The following is a 13,039-nucleotide window of genomic DNA, read 5'->3' on the forward strand; positions in this document are numbered from 1 at the left end:
TTTCTTTCCTTCTTTCCGCAGTCCTTCCTCCTTGACTAGTTGCTGTTCTTTGTGATGAAATATCATTGATCTGCAAGTTGTTCTTCTAAGACTTAGAGTCTAAGTTGATCTTGATGGCAGAGATGGAGTGCCCTGGGCCCAAGGGCTGGGCAGGAACATCTCCTAAAGTAACCCTACCTTCTAGCAGACCGGTAGGCCCAGTGAGCCACTCGCCAGAGCTCCACTCAAATCCTTTGCTGTCCCATCTCTAATTTGTATCAGCTTCAAGGCCCCTTCTGAAATGTCCTGCAACTATCTAGCCTCATCTGAGTCTTGTCTGTCTTAGGGGCAGTTCAAACCTCATTCCTCCCTGAAGTCTTATATTTTCTCACAGAGTACTTGACATCTCGGCCTCTCCTTCGACATAGCTGCCATGTATATTTATATACTAGGTCTGCCTCACTCAGTCTCTTTCTCTGTCTCTCTCACCGCCCCCCCGACCCCGCAACTGACCTATATCCTACCACTGAACAGCTTGTCTGGTAATTTTCCTGTATCTCCAGCATTTTGCACATAGATTCTTTTTGTTTTCTCTTTTTCTCCCCAAAGCCCCCCAGTACATAGTTGTATGTTCTAGTTGTAGTTCCCTCCAGTTGTGCTATATGGGACGCCACCTCAACGTGGCTTGATGAGCGGTGCCATGTCCGCACCCAGGATCTGAACTGGCAAAAGCCTGGGCCACTGAACCACTTGGCCAAGGGGCCTGCCCCTAAACATAGATTCTTAGTGAATATTTGATGGGTTAATGAATATACAGCCTGGGGCTGTCTTCTTTGAAGAGAGATTTATTTCCTCTCAAATACTAACATTTAGGAGGACTGGCACCACATCTCATTTGGCTCCATCCCCAGGGTCTAGGACAAGGTTTTAATAAATATTGAATCATCATTCTTTGAAAGAATACATTTTCCTGGACCTGTCCACACACTGAATCAAGTAACTCCCCAAATATTCTGACCTGGAAAAGATTTTCCTACTGGAGAACTGAGTGACCAGGCCCTTTAGTACAGAGCACAGTGAACCCACTCTCTCCCTTCCTGAACGACCCCTTTTGGCCAGTTCTAGACCCTCTCCCAGAAGCTATTCTGGATGTGAGAAGTTCCTAGATGGCCTAGAATGAGACCCCAACCTGATGGTGACTGTCCTGTTGTTGAGGGAGGAGGGGTCAGTCTCCTCCACAAAACTGCTTCTCCTGCAGCCTGCCATGTCTGTCCTTTCAGGTGCCGTTAACATCCTCAAAGCCTTCCTTGATTCCCCTCTTCTCCTCACACCTCACACTCAGCCCATCAGCACAGCCCCTTATATCTAGAATCCAACCACTGTGTAGCATTCGATCACTATCACTGTGGTCCAAGGCCCCCCTCACATCTCTCCTGGATTGTTGTTGTAGTATCTACCATGAAATGACTAAGCCGATTCATTCACAGCTTGGTTCAATTTTGCTGTAGATCTCAGTAATCTCCAGTAATGAGCAGTAGATGAGCAAACCTTGCTCATAAGGATATTGAGGCAAGTGGGCAAGTCTCAGACTGAATTCTACTCCATGGACCATCATTTATTAGCCAGTAGGTCCTCAACTGTTATATAACCTGCTCTGTAAGTTCAGTGAAGGCCCAAATTCCTGTCCTTTTGAGTGTTCCAACAAGTTTCCTTCTTTAAAGATTTAGTCCAAGGCAGAAGCAACAATATTTGAGGAACAAGATTTGGACAACCTTCATTTTGGGATCAGGTGACTGCATCCTCACTCAGTGGCTTGAACTTGAGAGCAGGTGGACTCCTAAGATCTAGAGACCATCGGAACTCACTAGATTCTTATGCTCTGTCTGTGCAAGGGTAGAGGCCCTTGCACAGCACTTCACACACCTGGAACACTGCTTGTTTGACCAATGGACAATTATTTTGTGCATTCATTTTGCTAATGAACGGATCCTCTGCCACTGGAATGGCATTAATACAATTGAAGCACTGGGCAAGTGTCTCTGGAGTGTGCGCTCCTGGGTTAAGTCCTTATTGCCTGCAGGGCAGCAGTTCTCAAAGTGGTCCCTGTGATCCCTGGGGCCTTTTCTGAGGGTCTGTGAGGTCAGCACCATTAGTATTTTCATGATAATACTGAGACATTATTTGCTTTCTCGCTCTCATTTTCTCACAAATATAGAATGGAATTTTCCATAAGTTACATGTGTAGTATTGCAACAGGTTGAATGAAGAGGCAGATTTGGGAATCCAGCTGTCTTCCATTAAGCCAGGCTTTAAAGACATCGGTAAACATGTAAAACAATGCCACTCTTCTCACTGAATATTTTTTGTCTTCAAAGACATAATTTTTCATAAAAATATGTTAATTAAACTAACATATAGTGGGTTTATTGTTATTTTAAAATTATTTAATACATATTTTAAAAATACCTATGAGATAATGTGCGTTTAGTTTCTAATATGATAAATATTAATAGATATAATTTCTATTAACAAAATTTGAGTCCTCAATTTTTTTTATACGTTCTTTTGTGTGTGTGTGTATGTGTGTGTGTGTGTGTGTGAGAGGAAGACTGGCCCTGAGCTAACATCTGTGCCCATCTTCCTTTGCTTTATGTGGTATGCTGCCACACTGGGGCTTGACAAGTGGTGCTAGGTCCATGCCCGGGATCTGAACCTGTGAACCCTGGCTGCCAAAGCAGAGCATGTGAACTTAACCACTATGTCACTTGGGCCGGCCCCAAGTCCACAGGTTTTAAGAGTGAAAAATACCCCTGAAACCAAAATGTTTGATAATCATTGCTCTATGGGTCAGCAAACTTCTTCTGTTAAGGGCCAGCTGGGAGATATTTTAGGCTTTGCAGGCCGTATAGTCACTGTCTCTGTTACATCTACTCCCCTCTGCTGTGAGAGCAGCTATATGAGACAAATGGGCATGGATGTGTTCCAATAAAACTTTACTTATTGACAGTGCAATTTGAATTTCATATAATTTTCAAGTGTCACAAAGTATTATTCTTTTGATTTTTATCAACCATTTAAAAATACAAAAACAACTCTTAGTTTGTGGGCTGTCCAAAAACAGGTAGTGGGCCACTGTAATTTCCAACCCCTGTTATAGGGGATTTGAACCAGTAACACACACATATACATCACATTATTTAAACAGAAATCTTTAAAGACAATATAGTAGTTTTCTAATTGTTTCTGCATGTGATGTCTACAGGCTATGCTTGACACAGCAGCCAAACTGATGGTCACATCTTGTCACTCTCTGCTCAAAGCCTCCAGTGACTTATCTCATTCACCATCAGCTCTTATAACCCCCTACATAATATGCTGCCCATCCATCTAACACAACTCCTTCTACTCTTCTCTTCATTCTGCTCTAGCCTGTTCCTTGAAAAAGCCAAGCCCACTTCTTCCTCAGGACTTTTGCATTTGCTATTCCCTCTGTCTGGAACGCCCCTTCTCCCAAATATCCACTTAGCTCATTCAAATGTCTCCTCAAATATTTTTTCTCAGTGAAGCCTTTCTTTTTTATATAACAGTTTTATTGAGATATAATTCATATACCATACAATTCACCCATTTGAAGTATACAATCAGTGGTTTTTTTGTGTGTTTACAGAGTTGAGCAACCCTCATCATGATCAATTATAGAAAATTTTTCATCGCCCCAAAAAGAAACCTCATACACATTAGCAGTCTCTCCTCATTTCTCCCCAACCTCCTCAATCCTCCTCGCCAATCTACTTTCTGTTTCTATATATTCACTTATTCAGGACATTTCATATAAATGGAATAGACAATATGTGCTCTTTAGTGACTGCTTTCATTTAGCATAGTGTTTTTGTTACTGAACCTGAAGTGAGTTCGCTCACCCATTGCGCAGCAAGCCAATCTCTGACACCAGGTATAGTGGAAGAAAGTAGGAATTTTATTATTGCACAGCACTGAGCAAGGAGAAAGGGCAGCTAACGCTGAAATCCCAAACTCCCCAAAAAGCTAAAAGGGAGAGTTTTAGGTAGGGGAGTGGGAGCATATGGCCTTGCTGGTCGGAGCTTTCCCACCAGCCTCTCGTTGGTCTTGGGACTACTTGCAGAGAGGAGGGAGCCCATGACTTTGCTGGTCAGCAGCTTTCCCACCAGCCCGTATCTCTTTGCAGCAAGGAGATAGTAAATCCAGTTGCTTGTCTTTGGCGATGTCTGTCTCCATGGAGGATAGTGGATTCTGGAGCCAGGAAGCCAGGAAGTAAGCAGGGAAAGAGTGTTTTGATTTTAACCCCATCTAAGCTGGGTTTCATGTAGGGAAACTGATATCAGGGTTGGTATCATTCTCAAGATTCATCCATGTTGTAGCATGTTTCAGCACATCATTCTTTTTATGTTTGAATAATATTCTGTCGTGTGGATATACCACAACTTATTTATCCATTCATCAATGAATGGATATTTTGAGTGTTTCACTTCTTGGCTATTAGGAGTAAGACTGCTATGTGCATTCATGTACGAGTTTTTGTGTGGACATGTGCTTTAATTTCTCTTGGGTATATATCTAAGGAAAGAACTCCTGGGTTCATGTAGTAACTCTATGTTTAACTTTTCGAGGAAATGCCTAACTTTTTTCCAAAGTGGCTGCACCATTTTACGTTCCCATCAGCAATGTATGAGGGTTCCAATTTCTCCATCCTCTCCGATCCTGGTTATTAGCTGTCTTTTTGATTACAGCCATCCTAGAGTGGGTGAAGTCGTATCTAATAGTGGTTTTGATTTGCATTTTCCTGAAGGCTAATATGAGCAAAGCCTTTCTTGATCACTCTAAGTGGCAACCGCTCCTCCCTACTTCATTTTTCTAAAGCACTTATCATCCCCAACATACCATGTATATTTCACTTGTTTGTTTACTTAGTATCTGTCTCCTCTCAGGGGTAAATTCCAGGAGGGCACAGATTTTTGTCTGTCCTGTGCTCTGCTGTATTCTCAATGCCTATAGAAGATCTGTCCAATGGAAATACAATATAAGACATGTATGTAATGTTAAACTTTCTAGTAGCCACATTAATAATATTTTTATTTAACCAGATATATCTAAAACATTGTAATTTCAACAAGTAGTCAATATAAAAAAATTACTAAGGTGATAATTTATATTCTTTTCTTCACACTAAGTTTTTGGAATCCAGTGTGTATTTTCCACATGGCACATCTTAATTTGAACTTGCCACGTTCCAAGTGCTCAATAGCCGCATGTGGCTAGTGGCTTCAGCACTGAACAAGAAAAGCCTAGAACATTCATTTGATGACTGTATGAATGACTCCTTCTTAGAGACAGTTTGATTGATCACTGCCCTGGGGACTTTCATAAACGTATTTACATGTGGTCTTGCAATTGAAGGTAATCCTGGATTTGTGTTTCCAATCCTGACTTGCTCACTATGACCTTGGGCAAGTCATTGTTCCTCTCTCAGCATCAATTTCTGCAGCTGTGAAATAATTTTATGGTCCCTCCCAAGCCATCAGAATCAGAGAGAGAGATGGGGGTAAAATGGGGTAAAAATGGCACCCCAAATGCCCTAGATCCCCACAATTTTTAGGAGCAGGCTACTTTCACTATCACTTAGAGGAACTCTTAACCATACAGAAACGTTGTTCAGTAAGACCTCTTGGAGAGTCTCAGTGAGCTGAGAGTTTCTATGGCTTAGAGAGGCCCTGGGGTCATGACTTACACAAAAGAAACAAAGGAATCTGTCTAAGAACCCCTGGCGCCTCCCAAGTCCCATCATCGTAACATGAGCTGTCTCCCAGAATTATCTGTGTCGCTGACTGGCTGTGGGTTCCTCAACATCTGGAACCAAATGATCTCATATTCATTTCTGTGTTTGGAGGATTGTTAGGAAGTCTGTGTAGAGAGGACTCTGATTTAGTTCATTTCCCTGCATCTTTCTGATTAACTCAAGAGAATGGGGGATTCAACAGGTCTTTTGCCAATATATTAGCTTCTACTTGGTAAAGCATTTAAGGTGTTATAAGGTGTCACATTAATCATAGAATATTCAGAACCCTCTGTGGGGTGGGAATGGGGACTCAGGTTTGCTGAGATCTTTCTCTGTTGCCCTGGTACCTTCACTGAGAGTGGACATTGTCTCTTTGAAAGTGGTCATGAGTTCCTCTGTCTACCCCAAGGATTGTGGGAGTGAGCTTTCAAGAGTTCACTCTATTAACCTTGCAGACCACAGGCTGGCTTCTCTAGGAGGAGTGCTGGGCTGGGAGTCACATCTGCTTTCAGGGAAGCATTATTACTGTTTATGTAGCTTCTCTGAACTTGATCTGTCGACTTGGATAGACAAAGTAAAGCCAGGTCCTGCAGTGTATGGGAATGGAAGATAAGTCAATTTGATTTGAGCAATACCCCTGGGTTGCATTTCTAGGCCTTACTTCTGACCTGGCTCCAGAGATATTATTCCCAAAACGGACCTCAGGGGAGCAAATCTTTTGCCCAGCGTTCATTAAGCAAAATAATGCACTTATGAGTAAAACACACATTATGTCAGATGGCTCCCCATTACCTCCCCAGGACAGAGTCCAAACTGCTTCCTGTGACAGGAGTGTGAGCATCTGGACCTTCCCTGCCTCTTCCTCCAGCCTCTTCCTTCCTGGCCATTTGTGCTCTAGCCTTTGTATTTCCCCACTAACCACATGGATTATCATCCATCTCCAGCCTTTGCTGATGCTGTCCCTCTGCCTAGCACCCCTTCTTCCCGTCTTTCTGTCTGAAAAATGGGCCTCCCTTAAGTCTTGTCTGCTTGTAGTAATCTCTGCCTGCTTCAAATCCCAGGATACTCTGTCTCCTCTCCCCTAGTTCCTGAGGCACCCCAGGCTTGGAGTACCCACAGACCCTGGAATCCATATCACAGCACACGTTACACCAGGTTGGGATCAACTGTTTGAATATTGGCCCTCTAGACCAATGTTCTGAATGGAATTCCTGTTCCCCAAGGAATACTTCGAAGTGAATGGGGTGTTCAGTGGATGCAGTGACAGGAGGGTGCTGCTTCCTTTTAGTGGATGGGGTTGGGAATGCTGGATGTCCTGCAATGCTGGGACAGTTCTGCCCCACAGAGAATGTCCCATGTCCCATGGGACTTTGAGAAGTACCACCAGATACTCCTGTAGGTAACATACCTGTTTGTAGTGATCTGACCTTGGAAACTAACTATTTCACACATAAACTTGGTATTTTTGGGGCATGGTTTTAAAATATGCTGAATTTTCCAGGAATGCAACTACTACGTAAATCAAAGGAAGACTGAACTTTGCTTTGTTCAGAGCTTCAGCAAGAATTGATGACCATTTTGGAAAATCACGTCAGTGTGCCACTTGACTCATGATTGAGAAAGGAGAAATCACCCCTGACGCCTGCTGGTATGCTATCTGTTTGACAATTTTGCTTGACCATGGCGAGTCCCCATATGGCACACCTGCATTCGTCTGCATTTATTGATGTCACCATCGCCGTCATCCATGGTATATAAAAACCTACTTTTTTAGCTCTTATTTTCAAATATCAAAAATAAATGAATAGTGCCTTACCCCTCTTAAATCCAAACTTCTTTGTTATAAGTAGGTGCAAACATGCGACCACTTCATGATGTCTTCTAGCGTATTAGGCCAGAGCATTTACAGATTGAAACACATGTTATTTTATTAGCATGCTCTTTTTATTTCTCTTTTATATTAGTTATATTATATTGGTTTTGTTTTTTCATTACATGTATAAGTAGGTTATATTATCCATGAGTTTCATTTCAGGATGGCAAAGAGGATATTAAAAACATTTGATATAAAAAGGGGGCATCGGGGCCAGCCCGTGGAAGAGGGGGTAAGTTCACGTGCTCTGCTTTGGCAGCCCGGGGTTCACGGGTTTGGATCCAGGGTGCAGACCTACACACTACTCATCAAGCCATGCTGTGGCAACATGCCACATACAAAACAAATGGAGGAAGACTGGCAAAGATGTTAGCTCAGTGACAATCTTCTTCAAGCAAAAAGAGGAAGATTGGCAACAGATGTTAGCTCAGGGCCAATCTTTCTTACCAAAAAACAAACAAAAAAAAGAATGGGGGCATCGTATCTGGCAGTGTTGAGAACCACTCTAAGGTCCAAGGGGGCAGGGACTTCACCTCCGTTGTGTTACTGCTTCCTCCCCTGTGCCTAGCCACAGGCCTAGAATATGGCAGATGCACAGACATTCTTCTTCTTTTTTTTTTTTGCAGGGGACAATTCACCCTAAGCTAACATCTGTTGCCAATCTTCCTCCTTTTGTCCTCCTTTTTCTCCCCCAAAGCCCCAGTGCATAGTTGTATATGGTTCTTCTATGTGAGCCACTGCCATACCATGGCTACTGACAGATGAGAGTGGTGTGGTTCTGCACCCAGGAACTGAACTTGGGCTGCTGAAGTGGGGCATGTCAAACTTAAACCACTAAACTGTCAGGGCTGGCTCCAGAGAATCTTTTTTGAGTGAGCGATGGAAGAGTTGAGGGTGATTCCCTGGTTTAGGTTTGCTGAGATGAGGAACACGGGAGAGAGGGCACTTTAGAGGGAAGAGTGATGAGTTCAGTGAAAGTGTGGAGAGCCCTGGAACTTCCAGGTGGAGGTGCCCAGGGGCACTGTCTCTGCAGCCTGCATTGCTCTCCAAATGCCACTGAAGAGTGGCAAGTGCAGTCAGAGTATCAGTTCATCTGTTTGATCAGTAAACATTGCTGAGTGTCTCCGTGCGTGTGGGATGAACAGACCAGCTGGGGCTGCCTGGGAGAGGCTCACAATACTAGTGTGTGTCTCTTCCTGTGGTTATTTGTGTGTCTGCCCAGATCCTCAGAGGGCAGGGGCTCCTCTGAGGTTGGGGATGAAGCTTGATCTCTAGCCCCGACAGATTCAGACCTGACCTGACAGAGCAATCAGCAGTGATTGCCGGAGGGACCCACACAGAAAAACCTGACTGTGGAAACAAGAGGATTCAAGGCAACTTTCTTTGACCTGAAGTCATTGCAGTGGAGGAAGTAGGAGTAAGTTTGCCCAAGGCCCACCTCTTTCCCACTAGGCTCTGCTGTGCCTTTTGCGAGCCCTGGGGCACGCTCTTGTTTTCTAACTGGGAGGTGTGACAAAGGGAGAAATCACTGGATTGAAGACTTATCCAGTCTTATTGCAGACAGGCATCTTTTCACTCCCCCAGGAAGGGAACAATTCCAGGCTTTCGTGCCATATAGTGCGTGTTGTTTGTGTGCTTTAGGCAACACACATGCTATTAGAAGGTCAATGTATGGGGATGTTTTGGAACACATAATTTTTATTGCACAAGTAACATTTCAGGAACAATAAAAGAAATCAAAGGAAAGTGGATGCTCTTAGCAGCATTATTCATAACAGCCAAAAAGTCGAAACAGTTGAAACGTCCATCAGCTGATGAATGAATAAGTGAAGTGTGGTATATCCACACGATGGGATATAATTTGGCAATAATGAGGAATGAAGTACTGATACAAGCCATGACATGGTATGAGATAATAGGAAATATATATTGGTCTCTGCCCTCGGTTCCTGACACAAGGCTCCTGAAACCCTTGTAAATCCCTAAGTGATATGAGCACTAGGAGCATCTTTTGTTCTAATATTTGACCTTTGATCCCAGTTCCTGACACAGGGCTCCTGAAGCCCTTGTAATTTCCTGGGTGATAGGAGTGTCTTTTGTTCTAATGAGGTGACTCTGGGTGGGCTCCTGCATGGCTCTTGGATGGGAGAGGGTCACCAGAAAGAACAAGCCATGATTAGATCTTGGGATTTTCAGCCCTGCCCCCCATTCTCTTGAGAAGGGAGAAGGGCTGGAAATGGACTTAATGATCAATCATGCCTACAGGATGAAGCCTCCACAAGCATCCCAAAAGTGTGGGGTTCAGAGAGCTTGCAGGTTGGTGAACACATCCATGTACTGGGAGGGTGACACACCCCAACTCCACAGGAACAGAAGCTCCTGTACTCGGGACCCTCCCAGACCTCGCCCTATGTATCTCTTCATCTTGTTGTTCATCTGTATCCTTTATTACATCCTTTAATAAATTGGTAAATGTTGGGGCCGGCCCGGTGGCGCAGCAATTAAGTTCTCACATTCCGCTTCAGAGGCCCAGGGTCCGCTGGTTCGGATCCTGGGTGTGGACATGGCACTACTTGGCAAGCCATGCTGTGGTAGGCGTCCCATATATAAAGTGGAGGAAGATGGGCATGGATGTTAGCTCAGGGCCAGTCTTCCTCAGCAAAAAAAAAAAAAAAAGAAGAAGAAGAAGAAGAAGAGGATTGGCAGCAGATGTTAGCTCAGGGCTAATCTTCCTCAAATAAATAAATAGATAAATAAATTGGTAAATGTAAGTAGGTGTTTCCCTGAGTCCTGTGAGCTGCTCTAGCATATTAATCGAACCTGAGGAGGAGGTTGTGGCAACCTCAGATTTATAGCCGATTGGTCAGAAGTGCAGGTGACAACTTGGACTTGTGATTGTTGTCTTAACTGTGGGAGGGAACAGTCTAGTGGGACCGAACGCTTAACCTGTGGGATCTGACACTATCTCCAGGTAGATAGTGTCAGAATTGAGTTAAATTGTAGGACACCCAGCTGGTGTCACAGAGAATTGCTTGGGGGGAATTGAATTGGTGGGGAAAAATCTCTACACATTTGGTGACCAGAAGTGTTGTGAATGTGGCAGTAGGAAACAGGATGAAAAGAACTGAGGTTTTTCCAACACACATGGATAAGTCTTGAAAATATGACTTAATTTCTAAGAGAAAGAAGCCAGTCACAAAAGAGCACAAATTGTATAACTCCATTTATATGACATGCCCAGTGTAGGCAAATACATAGAGACATGAAGTAGATTGGTGGCGGCCAGGGATAGGGGTGGGGAGCGGGGGATGAGGAGTGGCTGAGGGAGCAAGCCATTTGGAAGAGCATTCCAGGCTTTAGGAACAGCAAGGGCAAAGGCCCTGAGGTGGGAGGAAGTGTGACCTAACGAAAAACAGCAAGGAGGCAGGTGTACCTGGAAAAGAGTGGTGAAGGGGACAATGGTGGGAGATGAGGAAAGAGAGGCGGTAGCAAGACCAGACTATTTAGGGCCTTATGGGCCCCTGTCAGAGCGTTGACTTTTGCTTGGAGAGAGCTAGGGTTTCACTGGCTGTTTGAGCAGAGGAGGGGTATTTTTCCTATGCTTTCAACAGGATCCTGAGGGCAGGAAATGGGTGGTGGGCAAGGGTGAAGCAGGGAGGTCAGTTTGGAGACTACTGCATCGGTTCAAGCGGGAGATAACTCTGGCTCGGACCAGGGTGGGAGTGGTGGAGGTGAGGAGAAGAGTCCAATTCTGGATTTATTTTGAAAAATAGAGCTGACCTTCAAGTCTTTTGGCCTGAGCAACTGGAAGACTGGAGTTGGATTTTATTGAGTAAAGGAAGACTGTGTGAGGGCACAGGTTCCTTGCTAGTTTTTGCTCACATACAGGAAGAAGTGAGAGCAGAGCATAGGAGATATTTTAAATGTTGATATTTTTTTCTTATACTTACAAAGAGTTTTCATTACGATTGCTTGTGAGGGCTGTGTGGCGTCCCATTCAATTCATTTTCCCTAAATTACATAACCATTTCTTCGGTTAATCATCTAAACTGGTTTTGTTTTAATTTAAAAAATTATAGATAATCTTATAATGAATATCTTTGTGCTAATGGCTTTGTCTTTGTGGATTTTTTTGAAAGGATTAATTCTCAGGAATGGATTTACTAGGTGAAAGGGCAAGAACACAGTAGCTCTTGAGACGCATTGCTAAATCGTTTTCCAAAAAGATTGTGGCAACGTATAAGGCCAGCCAAAACTTAGAGTGTAGCAATTTCACCATAAATTAGATCGTATAGGACACTAGCATTTTAATACTTTCTAATAAAAAGGGGTAAAAAAGTTTCTAATTTTTAAAATTTTTGCATGCATTTGATTATAGTTAAAGTTGGACTTTATTATAAAAACACTTTTTTTAAAGTCTATTTAAGTGTGCTTTATTTATTTAATTTAATTTTACTTTTTTTAGGAAGATTAGTCCTGAGCTAACATCTGCTGCCAATCTTCCTCTTTTTGCTGAGGAAGACTGGCCCTGAGCTAACATCCTTGCCCATCTTCCTCTACTTTATATGTGGGACGCCTACCACAGCATGGCTTTTGCCAAGTGGTGCCATGTCCCCACCTGGGATCCAAACCAGCAAACCCCATGCCAGTGAAGAGAAACGTGAAATTAACCACTGTGCTACTGGACCGGCCCTATTTATTTTTTTTAAAGATTGGCACCTGAGCTAACACCTGTTGCCAATCTTACCTTTTTTTCTTCCCTCTTCTTCTTCTCTCCAAAGCTCCCCAGTAATAGTTGTATATTCTAGTTGTAGGTCCTTCTAGTTGTGGCATGTGGGATGCTGCCTCAGCATGGCTTGATGAGTGGTGCCATGTCCACACCCAGGATCCGAACTAGCGACCCCCTGGGCTACCGAAGCAGAGTGAGTGAACTTAACTACTTGGTGACGGGGCTGGCCCCAAGGTTGGACATCTTTGAAGTTTCTTTATCGTGTTTCTTTGGCTGTGAACTAATTGTTCAGGTCCTTTGCCCATTTATTTACTAAAGTCCTAATATTTAGGAAAATACAGAAATTCTGTTGAAATAAATTTGTGTTCCTTTCATAAAAAATAAAAAGAAGCATTTAGTATGTCAATAAGTATACTTTATTTAGCTGATTTATTAATTTAAAAATTGCCATCTTGATTAAAAAATTTTCTTAGAGTGAAGCACACCTGGTTTTGGTACTGCTGTAGTAACAAATAAGGGCACACCTAGATCCTTCTCCTGAGTTGCAATGTTTTCCCATTATCTGGTCCAAACATACCTTGCTGATCGTATCTCTGGACACCACAAAGTTCAAGGGACAGGCTAAAGGGGCTTGTCCTGAGGAGAG

At 43.3% G+C, this 13,039-nt stretch overlaps 1 protein-coding gene across 8 annotated transcripts in view; it reads left to right on the forward strand.

The window, feature by feature from the left end:
• IDH3A (isocitrate dehydrogenase (NAD(+)) 3 catalytic subunit alpha) overlaps window positions 1–13,039 on the forward strand; it is an 80,952-nt gene that overhangs the window by 2,930 nt on the left and 64,983 nt on the right. For 2 of the 8 annotated variants that reach the window (XR_011526211.1, XM_070573219.1), the window contains exons 2-3: window positions 7,293–7,439; window positions 12,473–12,586. The exons of 2 other annotated variants lie outside the window; for them this stretch is intronic. Coding sequence is in view for 2 of the 6 variants with exons in the window: in XM_070573219.1 (XP_070429320.1) it covers window positions 12,503–12,586 (84 nt within the window). In the remaining 4 variants the exon portion in view is untranslated. Of the gene's footprint in view, window positions 1–7,292; window positions 7,542–12,472; window positions 12,587–13,039 lie in introns of all 8 variants that reach the window. 4 more of the 8 variants (XR_011526214.1, XM_070573251.1, XR_011526237.1 and 1 more) reach the window with 2 other exon arrangements.

Source organism: Equus przewalskii, chromosome 1, assembly GCF_037783145.1.
Source record: "Equus przewalskii isolate Varuska chromosome 1, EquPr2, whole genome shotgun sequence".
NCBI classification, from domain to species: domain Eukaryota; kingdom Metazoa; phylum Chordata; class Mammalia; order Perissodactyla; family Equidae; genus Equus; species Equus przewalskii.